This window comes from Bombus vosnesenskii, unplaced genomic scaffold (assembly GCF_011952255.1).
Source record: "Bombus vosnesenskii isolate JDL3184/JDL3185 unplaced genomic scaffold, Bvos_JDL3184-5_v1.1 scf7180000013264, whole genome shotgun sequence".
In the NCBI taxonomy this organism is placed as follows: domain Eukaryota; kingdom Metazoa; phylum Arthropoda; class Insecta; order Hymenoptera; family Apidae; genus Bombus; species Bombus vosnesenskii.
This window is the reverse complement of record NW_022882924.1, coordinates 5,513,005-5,530,310: the sequence shown is the minus strand read 5'-3', so window position 1 is coordinate 5,530,310 and position 17,306 is coordinate 5,513,005. Positions and strand designations below refer to the sequence as shown.

At 47.7% G+C, this 17,306-nt stretch overlaps 1 protein-coding gene across 2 annotated transcripts in view; it reads right to left on the bottom strand.

Annotated features, from left to right (window-relative positions):
- Positions 1–13,452: 13,452 nt before the first annotated feature.
- LOC117236749 (homeobox protein aristaless-like) overlaps positions 13,453–17,306 on the bottom strand; it is a 35,083-nt gene continuing 31,229 nt past the window's right edge. For both annotated transcript variants that reach the window (XM_033499965.1, XM_033499955.1), the window contains one exon: positions 13,453–16,100. In XM_033499965.1, the coding sequence (XP_033355856.1) occupies positions 15,510–16,100 (591 nt within the window). In that variant the 3' untranslated portion in view covers positions 13,453–15,509. The remainder of the gene's footprint in view (positions 16,101–17,306) is intronic.

Below are 17,306 nucleotides of genomic sequence, written 5' to 3'. Positions count from 1 at the left end.
TGGATTAATATTCCAGTTTTTCTTTTCCCTTCTGCCGTTTAAACCGATACTCAAGCCGGTCGTTCGAAACAATCTCGGAATTCACATCGATTCGGTTACCAAGCTGCTCTTTTGTTACGTGCAATTCATGACGATCGTTTCATATCGACGCATCGAAATCTTATATATGTATATATATATATATATATAGATATATAGCTGTATAATCTTACGATCATTGAAAAAGATCGAGGAACGAGCACAGGTTTTAGTACGCAATGGTTTCGTTTAATGGGGAAAGAAGAATCGCCTGTTGATTGGATTTTTGCCTTCGTTCAATATCCTGTTGCAACGTTTTTTTGTAAAGGTATCGAACAGCGTGTTTCGATGTTACGATTAGCCTGATCCTAACGACGGCTAACTAATAAACGAGATAGCGAACTCTCGTACGTTTCATATCGATTATCGGTGAATATCGTTGGAATTGTATGGAATCTAGTGCGCTCCTGGAGGCTGGATAACTCGTATACACAGCCGGATAATTAATGGAGCCGGTAATGAGCTGATTATTATTAATAATATTTAGCCGAGGTTAAGCCGAGGCGACCCCGCCGTGCTGGAGCCCGGCTGCTCGTTAATTGAATCTGCCAATCATCGTAATGAGCGTCAGCGCCGGATCCGCTGTCTGTTCTTCGTTGTTGCTCTTTAGGGCCTCGAGCTTGATGCTCGTTGCTTTCGAAAAACGAAATACGCGTCTTGCTCTCTGCAACCCTATCCTAAGAAATGTGAGCAATTTTCTTCACCGACCGCCTTTCGAGAACTTGATCGATATCGCGAACCCCGTCTAGAAACCTCCTCGTAATTGTTGCTATTCGTTTACATTAATTACACCATGCGCGCGAAACAAACTTTTAGTAGCTACGCGAATCAAACGGTGTACGATTCGTTCGTACGATTTTGCGTACGTAGTTGCGAATCGATGGACGTTTTCACCTATCCTTCTCTCTGTTCGCGTCGTCAAAACATAAAAGTCGAAAGTAGGATGCGTTTAAAGCGCCTGCTTTTAAACCTACTTTCCCCTTTACCTTCTTTTCGTTGCTTTTTTTTTTTTTTTTTTTTTGGTAGAGAGCGACCGTATTCTTGGTCGCGTAGGTGATATTCGAAAATGGAATTGTTTACTCGTTACGAGGCAGGTTAGGAGGCAGAAGTAGCCGCGATAAGTCAAAGATAAAACGTTTGGCCCCGACCACTTCTACCCTCCGTCGTCTGACCAGAATCCCCGAGAATGCGTCCTTATCTTTCGACTTTCGTCGTCCGAAACCAGGATTTCCGGCAATTTCAAGTACATAGAATGCTAATCGACTATAGAGCAGTAAATGTCTATCCCTCTTTTCTTCCAATACCTCACGTACAATTTCGACAAAAGCGTTTCCAAAGTAGTAACGGAAGGTACGGTAATCGTAGTTTACGTAATAACACACGTTGAGTAAAACGGATTAAGAGAGTAAAAAGGATGGCGAAAGAGAGAGAGAGAGAGAGAGAGAGAGAGAGTAAGTGAGAGTCGGGAAGAGAGGAAGAAACAGCAGAGGAAAAAACAAGGATACACGGTAGAAGCGGTTTCGCGAAAACTCGTTTCTGTCGACGCCCGGTGGTAATTTCGTGTATAGGAATTAATAGATTAGCGAAGAGCACGTTTCCTCTTAATTCCAGCCCATTACGGGTTCGGTTTCTTGGCGCAAGGCGGGTCTGGTCGATTATGGAAGATAGCCGAAATCACCGGTGGATCGCGGAATTAGATCGAATTACCCAGACGCGAGATGATCGCCGTACGTAATTTCTCGTCGAATGACCAACAACTATGCCGCCTGCCACGTTTTTCACGTTACCTCTGTCTCTTATTTTATCGACGATATTTTCGTTTCCGGATATACTCGCCGTTCGCCCTATCGTAATCACACGTAAATCACATCCGACAGGAGGACCCATCCTGCGTTTCCTATCTTTTTCTCTTCTGATTTTTTGCTCGCTTGATTTCGCATAGATTTCAATTACAACGAAATTAGAAGCGAATCGTGTTACACGAATATATCGGCGGCACGATTCTGCTACCGAATGACGGGAGAAATTAATCAAAATAATCATCTCTGGGGCCCGAAGCGGCCAGCGGGGCCTGTCATTTACTCCCCTGGAACTCTTCTCCTCCATCCTGCCTTCGGATAGCCGGCGTATATATGTGTATATTCCATGCTATCCGGTAGCCGACCGAAACCTCCTTCAGCCTTTAGCCGGGAATCTGAAAGTCCACGGTGGGGCCAACCGATCCATTATTCCGAATCTCCCGAGCTAGAATTTTAAATCAACCTTCCGAGACGAGTGTCCGACCCCGAGGAAATTTCGTTCCAAAAAAGATTTTCGGCCGTTCCGAGTAAGAGCAGGCCTGGAACGACGTTCGATTAACGTTTATGCGCGGTTCTCCGTTTTAAGACAAACCTTTCGGCCGGATGCAATTACCAAGCCCATATACGAGAGCGCGTCCGCGCTCCTGCTGCGTATTTAAAACCAATCTCGAAACGTGTTCCGTAACACTTGCTCTCGATATTTACCGCGCAATACACACGCTGTAATTCCGCTCGAATATTCCGTCGTCCATTCGAGCCGGAATTTCTTCGGAATTCACGAAACGACCGTGAACGATTCGAATCGATCGTTTCGTGGATTTTCTGGACGCGAAACGCAACCAGGACCCGACACGAGACGAGAAGAGAAAGAGAGGAGCAAGAGAGACGTGGTTTGGAGGAAAGTGGAGGACGAAAGGGGTGGGATTCGAGGGCGCAAAGTAACGCCATCAGACACGCGAATGAGAAACGGGACGGTGTTTCGTGGAGGCAGGAGGTCCGAATGGGCCAATAACTTTGCGAGCTTATGTTCCTGAATATAAAGGGGACAGTGGTACTTTGCGGCACGATGTCACTCGAGTATCCCCTGTGGCACCCTTCCTATTATTCCTGTTGCCCCCTGTCCCCTCTGAACGCTCTCTGATGCACGACTGTCGTTTTTATTCAAATGCACGCCCCTGCAAAGCGAACGCGATGGCTCTCGCAAATTTGCTCGGTGATTCACGATTCGCCATTACATCCATGTCGCGACCGAACCGAACATCGTCAAGGTTGCGCGTTTCTCGTCACGTGGAACGTCGCGTTAACGTTGCCACGTTGCTTCGTCGTGTTTCTAAGCGATGTACGCGAATCGTTTGAATTCCACGGTTGAAATCGGCCGAAAGAAAGTCGCTGGTCCGATGGAACAGCATATTTTTGTGTAGGTCGCGAGGAAGCGAAGGTCGGTGCTTGGCACGCGGAGAGCAAAGACTCTTGGAGAACAGTTGCTACTCGCCGGTATTCGTCTACAGACACGCGGCACGTTGCCCGCGAGCTCCTGTGGTGCTCACCGGGTTTCGACACCCACACGCCGTGTCGCCTCACCAAACACATAAATAACGACAGTTTCGGAGACTCTGCGTCACAGTTCACCGTTCACCGTTCACCGTTCACCGCGCGCCAGCCATTTTCGACTCCACCAGACACGTACTCGATCTATCTACTTCGCCATCGTTGGAATCGTCGTCCATGGCCTCCAACGTTTCACATTCTCCTTTAAGCAATCTTTTTTTTGGTATAATTTGTGAGACGATGGATCGTCGTTTCAGTTACCTTTGGTTTCCCGGCCGGAAACGGAGCGGCGCCGGGATCTAGGCAGAGGGTAAATTGGAGTTCTAAAAGGGGAATTTAAAGCGTCAATTGACTCGCCGACAACCGAAACGCCTAAGTAAGCGATCGACCAAAAATCGCTTTCACGCGGCGCCTTCGTTCGTTTGCCACCTGTTACGCGATAAATTTCTTCATCTACCTAAATCATCGACCAACGTCGAATGTACGGTAGACGATACGTTTCCAAAGATTCCATCGGAAAGTTTCGCGACAAGGTTCGAAGGCTTTTCTGCTAATTCGTTCAAAGTCGCTTTCTTAATCGCGCGTTGACGAACATTTGCGTTCTGGCGATAGCTACGAGCCAAGCTGAGATTTGCATTTGATGTGTTCATTAGAAAACCTAGAGACTCGTGTTAATAATTACGCTTACCGAGAGTGCGAGGATACACGTCAAAAGCAAAGGAATATTCCGTGACGCCTACGCGGATCTCGCGTGGCTGCGGGCATTAAATTAATCGTGCGTTTCGTTTGTCGAGAACCGCGGTCACAATCGTATACAACGGATACTATGTTGCCGCTGTCACGAAACTGACGTTTCGCATTTACCGTGCTCGACGGACGACAAGTCCCGTACCTCGCTTTCGATTACCCCGACGACGCCTTCGAGATCGTCTCGTGACCGTATCTCGACCGAGTCGGAAAACGATGTACCTATCGCTCGTCTATATCTCTTAGTCGAGTGAAATCGTTCTGTCTTTTCTTTAAAAGAAATTCCTTTCGGTACGATTATTTACGAGCTGTTGCATCTACTTTTCTATCAAGAGTTAGTTCTATCGACCGGTCTTTATTCCGAAGAAAGGAATAGTCCGCCTTACGAATGACTTTTCGTTCGCGAAAGAATTCTAATCTTTCGATCGCGCGCGCTCACGCGTGTGTGTGTAGACGTGGGTCTTAATAACGAGTCTATCTTAATTAAATTAAAATTCTCATTCAGGCCCAGCACGGCCTGTTTCTAGGGCGTGTCCGGGGTGTTCGTTCGGAGCGGCCAGTGAGTTAGCGGTAACCTGACCTCCGCTGGCATCGTCGAGCCGAACCAAAGAACACGAAAAACAGTTGTCGAAAAATCATTTGAAAGTTCTCTCTCACGCAGCTACGCATACAGAACACCGTGGTAAATTAATCTATCCCGAGGAGAGGGCTAATCGATGAATTTACTTTGTAGTTTCCACGCCTTTTGCTCCGCCGACCGTACCGTGTACCGCGTCTTGGGACGAACACGGGTCCCCTCTCTTTCTCTTTCTCTCTCTCTCTCTCCCTCTCTTGAAACGTAGCATCCGCGAGGCATAATATTACCATTCTTTATTCTTTAACGATCGGCAGCCAGCCGAGTGTTTCATGGTCGAAGCTCGTCTCCTATCCTCCTCCTCTCTTCTGTCTCGCTGCTGTTCCTTCTTTACGATTCCGTCCCAATTTATTACGAAACCGAGGGCTTTTCCCGCGAGAATCGAACGACGGACTCGACGGGCTAGCGTCGACTCTCCAACGCGCCCTCATTTCGTATTCATAAAGTGGTAGATTCCGAGAGTCTCTTAATATTCGGAGAATACGAGGCTTCCTCGACTCGTGTCTCCACGATCTGCACGACCCTGAACGATCTTGTTCGACTAATTACCGTGAAACACGAGCGATCGAGAAATTCGGGTAAAGCGCGCCGCGTCGTAAATCGATCGATATTATTCACGTTACCTCGATAAGCGTCGTCCACTCGTTCGCTGACAATCGATACACCGATAATTTGGATGGCGATCAGCACGCCTTTGAATTTTGGCGAGAGGCAAAAGTGGCGAACTCGTAAAGAACATTCGCTGGAAGGAAAGAGCTCGATGATTCCGAGTCGATTGGTTATTCCGATGCAGGAATCAAAGTCGCGTTAACGGTACGCGCGTAGAACGAAAGGCGAAGCATCAATTACGTTGGAACTCGTTTCGTTGGACGTTGGGTTAAAATTTTCGAAAATTCTCGTTTCGTAATTGTTTATTGTGATCGAGGGTTCGGCTGGAACGAAGCGCCCCCCCGTGGCGCATCGCGAATGGGATCTAAAAGGACGAGAGGAGTGGAACGTGGGTTCCTACCGTTAACATCCGACTTTACGACGCATCCTGGTCGCACGAGGCGTGCACCTCGCGGGGCCTTGTACAAGCCCCCGTAATTTGATAATATAGGGTTATGGTGGCGCCAAGCTGAGCCGTTTAAATTCATAACATTGTTTATTCCTATTAGACCGACCTATTGGGTCCGTTCCGCGCGATATTTCATTCGAAACCAAGGCTGTGCCGCGTGTGGACGCGTTCTTACCTTGATTTCGTCCGGTCCCGAGCATTTTATGTAGCGACCATTATTGCCGACGAATTTCCTCTCGGCTATAACCTGCGACATTTTTCAAATAAAATATTCGTCGTAACTCGTGTCTCGAATAGCCTGCGTGAGAAGTCATCGTCGTTGACTATCGACGAACGCGATTAGAAACTCGGAGAATATCTGACCATTTTGGTTGTGTCAGACTTGCTCGTTTTCGGTCTTCGTTGCCTTGTACTTGTACCTACTCTTTTAACAAACAGACACGAGTAAATTTTGAATTTCGATTGCGAGTTAATTATCTCGTCGTGACGATGCCGAATGTTTCGAGTACGTGTCACTGGTGCAAAGGATTCGATTCTAGGAGGATGATCGAACTCTTGGGCATCGTCCCAAGCTGTTTACGAGCACGGCGTGCTTGGAGTTCCTGCGCGGGACCAAACATTCTACGTCCTTGTTGCTCCTGGTCGGCTGGCTGTCAGCGAGAACGTGAAATATCGTCCTGCCCAACTAGCATCCAATAATTAGTTTACTCCTCATTACGGTTTGGCCCGCGTTATTAGGAGGGCCACGGAGGTTCCCCGGGATGAAGGGAGATGGAGCAGGCTGAGAGGAAAAGGAACGGGCAGGAGGGAGAGCTCTAATTAACTGAACGTTTAGGGGTTACTCGACCGGTCGACTCGCGACCACGCCCGATCGGTTAACCAATTCCTTTCTTACCTGCTTTGTGCACCTTCCAGATACTTTGTGCCAATCTGGCACCCTATGTTTGACCAACCGATGAACTCCGTTTCTCGTTTTTTTTCCTCCCTCGACGCGAACATCGAAAAGACGAACGGAACGAGCGTGAATTCCGTCGTTTCGCGAGTCTTTCGTAACGTTGGATTTCACCACGACAGATCACGGATGGGAAAATGGAGAAAAGCTAGGAAGAAAAACGATCGATGAACGAGGAGAACGAAGAAGAAAAGGAAGGAACAACAGAGAGAAAGTCAGGGTGCTCGCGCGAGAGGTTATCTCCGATCTTTGATCTTGGCAAGCGGTTCGATCGAGTAGTTCGGGGAGCCTGAAGGTGAAACGAGGAACCCGAGGAACGCGTAGGACAAGAGAAGGAGACGGAGAACGATCCGTAGGAGGTACGATGCGCGGGAGCCATCTCTGTTAATCATCGCGTAATTACCGCTCCAATTATCAGATACCGAGATACGAGCATGGTGGATCACGCAGGATCGGAAGAATCTGTTAGCCGCGTCGTGCCGCTTCGCCGGGGCCTGGTTTGCGCCGAAGCTGTTCGTCATTCTGAACGAACGGGTAACGACCATCTCGATCGCTTGGTAACCGCTGCGAGAAAGTGTCAATTACCGCTAGACGTCGATTGATCATCGTCGAGGAAATTAATCTGGCGCCATGATCCGAAAACGACGCGAGAGGAATTTTAAGCGGGCGATCGAGAGAGGTGGCGCGAACGATGGGATTTAGGGGATGTCGGTGAAACGGCAGAGTGTGGCACGAATTTCGAAAACGATTCGTTTCGAGTTGGTTCTCGAGACGCGCACCATCGAATTTAGGGTTGAACAGGGGCGGGACAATACTTGTCCAGCGGCCGGTAGGTTGAACAGGGCGTTACCTGGCATTCCTTGGTAAATTAACTTAGCGGGCGGCTGCAGCGCGCCGGCGAGCGGCGCGTCTCCCGCCAAATATTCATTTAAAAAGGTAAATGCAATTTTGCCGTTTTACGTGATTGAGATAATGCCCTCCGATTAACGGGCCATCTCTTCTTCGCTTCCTTCGTTTACGCCTGGATCTTTTCTCTTCTTCACCGAGAGCTCCACGATCCAACAACCCCTTTTCTTATTTCTCTCTCGTCCTCCTTTTGTCCTGCTTCCAAGAGTATCCCCTCTTCCACCCTACGGTAGCAAACGCGTCATTACCAAAATTCAACCGGTCGTCCCACGGACATCAGCGCGCCTTATGAAAGCGAGCGGTTCAATTTTCTCGCAGGTGTACGAATTTCGAGTCTCGCGGTCGCGTTCGACGCCTGGACGCGTTCGTTTTTGTGCTGCGGATCGTGCGAGCCGGCGAATCGTTCGGATCGGGGCTCTTTTAGATCGCGTACGCACGGACAATGAAACGAGCACTGCTAATGCCGGCCGGTTAAACTCGCAGAAAGAACTCGATCGGTCGTTGATTCTCGATCGTTCGGTGGCTAAAAGGGGCGAGATTCCAGAGAGAAAACGAGCCGACGAGTAATTCGCGGAGGTCGTACATCATCCCCGGTGAACGGTTGTCCGCCTATTCGGTCGCTTCGTTTGGGTTTAAATCAAATTTACTAATTAACACCATTTACCAGGATCTATAGCGAGGGACTCGCGCTGTCCGCCGTCCGTGACTCTCTAAGCTCCTTTTTGTTTCCTCTTCAACGTCGGTACGCGTTATTGATGATGCTCGTTAAAGAGCTCTCACGTGCCGGTGGGGCAGTTCTTCTTCGTCCCGATACCTTCCCCCGTCTCTCGTCTCGGCGTATACCATTCCAGGGACTTCGTCTCGGACTCCTGTATGGCTGTGATCCATCCTCGTGCCACTCGGCGTGGCTGCCGCGGGACATTAGTCATCGACAATCAAGATGAATTCACTCTTAAACAATGACGCTTAATTTCAAGAAGCCACCGACGAACAATCACCGAATTCCCGACCGGCTTCCCCAACCAAACCGAACAATCTGCTCTCGGTCACGACCGCCCTCGCTCTCTCTATAGCTTTCTCTCTCTCTCTCTCTCTCTCTCTCCCTCTCTCGTTGTACGCGTACGCTCTCTCGCCAAAGAGCATCTTCACCGGGACCTCGGCTCGCACGTCCGCTTCTCTCACGTTATTACCTCCGTACGAACACACCGTCCAGGGTAGATTTATGGTGCGTCGCATTATCACGTAAGGTAACGCGACACCGCAATTCCACTCGGCGGCACTGACGGGCAAACGCGCAAATTACCATCGCGATTGCGGCTAACTCGCCCCTTTACGCTAATAACGCAACACCACGCGGCGAATTGCAAACAAGGACGTGGAACGCGAATACTGCTCGCGGGACAAGCAATCTTTCCCACCGAGGGAGTAAACCGCAACCTCCTGCCACGTCATCCCGTCGCGGAATATTTATTTATCCGGTCAATCGCCGTCGCTTCTGAAGCTTTCACGCGATCCCGCATTATCCTTAACAAACCGCTTACTATGCTCGCTCTTTCCAGCTACTTTTTTTTACTCAATTATCTTCACGCGTTGTTGATCTCTGTTCTCGGGCCTCTTTGATTTTTCCTTGAGATCGCCTCTCGATTAGGTCGAAACACGATCGAGCGGAAATAGTTTCAATGTACTCGAGTTGCCACGATGAAGTTTCTCGGCGAGGTTTATGGACACCCGAACGAAGGATTTTCTCACAGAGAATGCGTAAACCGCAAGCAATATCACGACCACAGCTTTGCACACGGCTCGACCACCGCTAGTTCCGTTCGTTGCGTAGAACGACGAAGGAACATTGTGCGCACACTGCTGCACGTCGATGTCGTAGAAGCGAGAGTCGCGAGGAAATCGAGTAGAGTGTCAGCGTCGCTTCGAAACGAAAGGGGTCGTTTAGGGTAATCGTGGGCGTTTGTTATTTATCAGCGGCGACGTATACACGCGTAAGTTTTATCGTATAGACTCAGTGGGGTTACATATCCACCGACGCGATCGAATGCAAATACCACGAGACGCCTGAGCGGAATTATATCATTATTTCTCGGTTCCAACGATGGTGTGGTCGTGGTCGTGCTCGTGGCCGTGTCTTTTTTCAAATAAGGAAATAAATTAAGACGTAATGGGCTTAATAAGGCTCCGGCCGGATAGCATTCCGCGACCGTGCCAGTAACTAATGGCGGCGTTTGCGCGTTTTATGCCATGTCGGGGGAACTGCTCGCCTCGACATGCCTGCGTGTAAACTTCCAAAACTCCAACCGCCTCCTTTTTCCCCTCGACTAAAAACGCTGTCCGATTTTCAAACGGCCATCCAACATGTCGGTCGCCCGATGACTTTTTAACTCGACCGTCTTTCGAATCATCGAAACCGTCAAATCGGATCACGCGTGTTGGGTAATATCGGGAGATTCCGAAATTCCGTAAATCTCACGTGGCTGGCTGTGATCTTCCGTTTTAACATCCCGTTCGGTGTCGTCGAACCTGGACGTTGGCTCGTTTAGTCGATGATCGATGTCTACGCTTTATCGAATAGCCGCTCGTTGGTGAAAGAACAAAGAATACGGAGAAGGAACGAGCGAGATCGCGAGATAACGTTGAGATGGTTGCCGATGAATAAATTATCCTCTTGCCTTGCATTTATTTTCCTTTTCGTGTTATGCGTCGACGTTAACGAGAAAATTTACACAATGTGCGTAATATACACACTTATTATGCGTACCGATGTGGAGGGAGCCGATTCGACGAAAAATGAAACGGGACGAGAAAGATGGCAAAGGGGGGTATAGAAAGAGAGAAGCAAAGGGAGAAAAGAGAGCAAAGAGGCGAGAGGTATGAAAGAGAGAAGGAAGCGGTGTGGTGGAAGCAGAAGCAGCCAAGCCAGGGCCAAATATGATGTGGATCCGCTACAGAAGACTGATACTGGATACCTGGGATACAGGAGGCCGTGCAGCGGTGTAAATGCAATCAAGAAGGCCTCAATTAGACCGTCACGCCGTACATCCCTCATCTCGGAGTCTCGCCGCTCCTCCTTCCTCTTCATCCACCGTCGGTTTCGTCGTCGTCCACCTCCTCGTCGTCGTCTTCTTTTCTTCCACCTTCTTCCCTTTCTCATTCACCTTCTCTGCAAGCCTTTCGTTCTTCCCATCTCTTTTATGCCTTTTACGTGCCTCTATTTCATCGTAGGTACTTACTCTTACTCCCGTATCCATCGTTTCGACAAATTTAAAAAGGAAAACAAGAAAACGCAGAGCAATCGCGACGATGCGAACGGATCTCGGAACGGATGCCTCAAACTTCTTGTTATTCGACGATAATCGAAAGTATAACGAAACGTTCGACACCTTATGGCCTAATCGAATTATAAAATTGGAGACATAATTCAAGACATAATCGAAGGAACAACGATTACGGTCGATTAGTTGGAGGTCCTTGGCGAACGTCGGGATGGGGGCCGCGATTCTGTCGTAAACCGTTTCCCTATCGTTAGACCCTATTAAACGAACTATAAGGGAGCACAAGGGAGGTCTGCGAGGTTCGAGCGAGCTTGCAAAGTCTGAGATTAAGGTGCTGTTTAATCTGCATCTATCGCGATGATAGGTAACGTAGCTGGAGAATCATCGTGGGGGCCTTCACGTTAACCGAGTTAGTTACAGCAAACCCTGCAATTAGGGATTGTTAACCGGATAAAACCTTACGCGTGCTCCGCGTGAGTGGACGCGGGAAAAAACGAGCAGCATTTAGAAAATGAGGAGTAACGCGGCTCCCTGATGCGTTTAAACGAATATTTTATCCTATGAATTTCAGCCGGACGAAAATCAAAAGCTATTACTCTTCGTTCGGTGGCTTCGAGTACCTTCTGGCGAAATTGATTCTTTCGTAATCACGATCCTCCTCCTTGTTCGAATCGAATGGTTAAAAAATCTGCGTCTACGTAGTTGCTTCCTCCGATATCATGGATAGATCCATAAACTATCCTCTCCACGAGCTATCGGTCTTCGTTCGATATTTTCAAGTACCTGCTTGATGAAATGGATCCTTTGGTCGGATCTTTTGCCAGCTGTAGTCCGCGATTTTTTAACGAGTCGTAAGAAATTTCTAACAATCGTGCTTTCGGTTCATTTTAAAGCTCTCTTTCTGAATTCGAACGCCACTCTGTTAGAGGAATAGAACGGAATGGTATCGTCGACCAAGAACTGTCTACGGTATCGTTGACCGTGTATAACCCTAGCAGCAGCTCGGAAATTGGTATCGAACAAATCACTGTTTCGAGAGCACATTCTTTTCGACCCGTCTAATATTTCTTTTTTGGAGAACGTAGCCGGTTTGGAAGCCGGTTGCTACCGATCGCTAAATTCATTCCGATGTAGACAGTTATTAGGTGGCTAGAGCCGGTGTAAAACGTCGCTATAATGATCGGTTACTAACTAACTGGCTTTCTCCACTATCCCCGCGACGTATAAACATCTACGTATGCATACGTAGACCGGTGCACGTAGGCCGACGTACCCGCGGGCATCGTCGATACTGTTTACACCGTAGTAATTTGCTAATGGCCAGGCCAACACGATGAATTTGGGATCGAGTGGTTGCGTGGTCTGCATCACGATCGCGCGGGATCGACAGATCACGCGGCTCGAATGATCGAACCTCGATCACCATCGGGACACGCCTCTACTCGTTCTCGTCCACCTCTTATCGTACGCCGCGCGTTATCGAGTCAACTTTTTCTCAACAAATTTTTACAATCGAACGCTCCAACGTTCCACTATCGTTCGACGCGATTGATATTTGAAGAACGACGCATCGCGGCCTTCGTCGTTTTCGAACTGTCCTTTCGGTTGTTTGGATTTCATCTAGAAAATACGTACGCGAGAAAAAAAGAAAAAAGAGGAAAAGAAAAGAAAGACGATTATACGCACAGCGGATAATCCGGTGTCCCAGCAGGTAATATTTTCAGAAAATTAGATCGCGCCGTGTTGGATCGAGCGTTAAAGAGTAAAACGCGTGATTAAAGCGCGTCCGTTATGCGTTTAGTTGCGATTGAGTTCACCGGAGCTCGCGAGACATTACTTAAACCCTGTGTAGCACGCAAGTTCGATCAGAGCATATGGTCGAGTTGAACGAAGCAGCGTACCTAAGGCTGCGTCAGTTTTGATCGGCGGATCGTTTTGTCGGTAATCGTTCGATTTATCAACCTGAAGATCGTTAGCACTCAGAGGGGGACGAAGGTATTCACGATGCCGCTAATTAGCTGACGCGCATTAATGGTCTGGGACTCCATTAAACTGTAAAATATTTAAATAACTCGTCGACGGGCGTGCCTGGGCGCGAATTACTTGTCATAAGTCAGTCGAGCAGGAGTTGCAAGCTCTTGAAAACTCCTAACCAGAGTTATAATGTATGTGCAAGGGAATAGCATACTCTTCTTTTTCCTTCAGGAAGTTGACGAACCTATAAATTAAATATTTTTCATCATGTCGCGCGTGCTTTTATTCGTTGAATATCGATATCATTGGATAATCGATAGAAAGGGTTCGTATAATAAAGAACGCCGTTCATTTTCTTTCTTTTGTCTGTCCCCTCGCCACCTCCGCTTGCTCTTTCTCTTTTTGTCTTCCTTTCGCCTAGCAGTAATTTATTCGTGGTAAAAAGAGGAAGGTAAAAGGATCAATGAAATACAATGAACTGGAAATCTAGTGTTCGTTTTTACTCGTGGAAAATGAAACGAGAAATCGTTCGAACGACGTTGTATTTTTTTCGTTTTGTCCAAGATCTTCGAATAGATTGATAATTCCTAGTCACAACTTCGATCACTCTTTACACTAACATCTGAGGAATCGTAATATTTCTTCTTCACTATGGTACGATGCGAACGTTTGGAACGTTGCTCCTCTGAAACGACTTTCGAAAAAAAAAAGTCTAATATTGTCGTGCGATACGCAGTCGGGAAATTATTTGCAAGATCCCCTCACAAAGTTACGTCGTTAATTATTTACAGGTAACTTACGCAACTAGGTATACTTATACAGTCGTAAAACTTATTATAACTTGTCGTTGAACATTCAAGAATTAAAGAACGCGTATATAAATAGTATTTTCTCTTATCTAAAATGCGTACGACGGTCTATGTAAAAATAAAGAAATAATCGAAATTAAATAATTTCGTTCGTATCGGACGAATATTTCGTCGAAAATCCTTTAACTCGCGTCTTACAATTTCATTGGTTCGAAACGTTAACTCTCCTTTTTAGAATAAAACATAACAATTTCGATATTGACGATAAAAATCTTGTACGGTTAAAAATATACTCGAGAGCGAAGTTCTTGTCGCGTAGCCAAGTATTTTTCTGGACGGACATCTTTCGATGATGTTTGCTTAAAAATAATCTTATAATCGCAAGTAGATGTTCTCGGTTCGCCAAACACGGTGAGTGACTACGTCCTCCATCCTTTCGCCGATTGTTTTTCAAATCTATCGAATCCGCGTTGAACGCGTTTAAAAATTCCATGAAAATTCTGTATGTTCTCGTCCGGTGTTCCTCGTCGGATGCTTCCCGCGAGCCATAATCACAAACGTACTTGTCGTTGTTTTGGCGAAATCTGTATTCGCGGAATCCTAAATTTTCACGATCGCCGAAAGATAGATTTGAAAGACATTCCGAAGCACTTCGTGTAAATATATATATATAGTATAGATATACGTATGTTATAGCTCGAAACATTGCCTCACCATTACTGCATATTATACACATTATTGTACACGAAGAAACACATTCGCTTGATTCTTCGTTCTTTCCGTAATCGTCTAAACGTAGAGTCGGTATTCTGAATGACATTAAGAGAAAGGTTGAAGAAACGTGTTTGTACATGGACAGGTATATCGTCCTTCTTTTAATGAACGATGTCGTAAAAACTGTCTGTCGCTTGAGTCATTGATTCATTGGGTCACGGTCCATGCTAAAGAGCAATGACAATTCCAACGTCCACCAAAAAACTCGTCTGCTAATTGCGAGTTTTCTAAACGGTCGCTCGAGTTGTCAACGCAGACGCGACGCTTGAATCGTTGGTTTCTCGTTGTGTATTGCAAGAAATCTGTCGCACGAAGCATGTTGCCTAAAGTCTACCGAGAGTCTTCGAATTCCATAAGAGCCAACGATAGTTAAGACGATGACAAGTATCCCGAGATCGCGTTCGGTTTACCTCTTTAACTCGATAATCGCTGGCACGCAATTTGAAATACAATCGAGTCCAGCGTTCCTAAGATTAGATATTACGTAACGAAGGCACAAAGTGATCACAAAGTGAAAGAAGGATAACTATTGTTCAACCTTCCTTCGCGTACACGCGATTAATTACAAAGTGGTCGGCTACTTCGCAGCGACTTCTTTGGCTCGTATCTTGTACGAAACATACGAAAGCGTGGACCTAAGGAGACGCGAAATACTTTGTATCGGTCGGCAGGATCGCATTAGGGAACGCGTATCTCGGAGGTTACGAGTGAATTTTTCCACCACTTGTCGCATCGGCCACGCCAGCATGGTAGGTCGCGTTTCAGGTTTTTTCTACGCAGTTCCGTTCTACTGGCTCCGTTTGCTCGATCTGGGTCAGAGGAAACAGTGGTTCGACGGGAAGAGACGACGACCATCGTCGTGGTTGGCGATTTGGATCAATGAATCAGAGTAGATGTAGAGGCACCGGTGATGGAATCGCAGTTTCTAGCTGTTTTTAGAACAGCGAGTCTCTTCAGCTGATGAGATCTCCGCTCTTGCGAAGCATCTCCAGGTGGAGCTCGTATTCTCTGGCCTTGAGTCTGAGAGAGGCGATGCTGTTGGTTCGTCTGTCGATGTCGGGCAGTCCGACGCTACCCGTGGGCGAACCTTGGGGTGAACTGGCTGTCGGCGGTGGCGGTGGAACCGGTGGATGCGCGAGACTGATCGCGGGCGCCGTTGGAGGCGGAGGCGGAGGTGGTGAACCGCGTACCAATTTCGGCCTCTGCGCCGCGGATATGTTCGCCAGGAGACTTTGAAAGGACGCGGCCGACGTGTAAGGCAGAGGCATTCCAGGTGGTAGCAAATGTGGCGGCGCGCGATGATAGGGATGAGCGGCGTAACTACCGGGAAGGACCGGTCCGTGACCCAAAGGTGGGTAACGAAATGCGTCGTAGGGTTTCCTCAGGGGAAACGTGCCCAGGTGGGCGAAAGGGTTCGGCAAGGTCGGCGCGACGACCGCCGATGGTGGTGGCGCACCTGATCCCAAGTACGGATTGTACGGATGTGCCTGAGGCCCAACCTTCTCCTGTTTCCGCCACTTTGCGCGTCGATTCTGAAACCAAACCTGTAACCAAACGGCGTATTTTATTCTCTCACCTTTTCCTTCGTCCTCCATCTTTGTCTTTATACAGACTGTTCCTCTTAAACGTTTAAACGCTACCGAACAATCTACGATAATGACGATTTTTCTACGCTCGTTACCTTTTTCCTTTTCTCCCCCTCCCCCCCCCCTCTCTCACTCTCTGAAACCGATCTACCTCTGAGTATGTCTATTTTTGGAATATCGTCCGTTGTTTCGTCGATGCGTTTCAAGGAACCAGGTCGAAGGACGAAGAACCGAGGAACGATCGAAAGAATCGATTTCAAGTCCGGTTTCAGGAAACCTATTCATCCGATTCCGGGTCGGAAAGCAAATACTACTTCGTTCTCTGAAAGTTGTTGGCGAACCGTGGAAGTGCGAATTCTGGTTAACGCGACGTATTCTCCCTTTTTCAGGAAACTCGCGGTGTATCATTATTGTCGAGGATGGAAGGAAACCGACGATCGCTGCGAGGCAGAGCCAGTGATCTTTGTCCGTTCGTTCCTTTCTCTTTCCCTTCTCGCCTCTATTCCTCCATCGGCCTATCCAGTCCCTTGTGTTTTTTTTTTCTTCAAAATTAACGAAATATCGGCCATCGTAAAACCGTTAGCTGGCATTCCTCTGGCCCATTGTTACCATCCCAAAAATTCGAAACCCGAGGAAGATCCGCTAGACGAGCAAAAATTGAACGTCGGTTCTTCTCGCGAGAAACAACGGAAATCAAATCACATTCGTTCTTCCTACACCGAGCAACGATTTTTCAAGGGAATGGAAGGGCCTTCGGGAGCGTGTAAACTGTATCGAACAAACGATTACGAATGAAACAAATATCGTTCGTGATGCGTCGACCATTGGAGCGCATTCCATCGCGAAGGTTCCTCGAAGACTCGAGCTCTAATCAGTTCAACGGAAGCTCTCCTCCCTCGTCTTCCCTGCTCGCAATCCCCTTCTCTTCCCAGAGTCCTTTCTTCTTTCTTTTTTCCTCCCCCCGTTTCTTTAACGGACTTTAATTCCGCAGTCTCCTTTTCGGTTGTTAGGTCGATTTCGTGTGTCGTGCTTCGAACACGAACACGCGTATATACGTCGGATTTCACGTTATCGTGGAGAAGCCTCGCAGAAACGAGACAAACGGTTCCACTCGAACAAATTGCCTTCATATATCTCGTGACAGAACGTAATGACGACGACCCA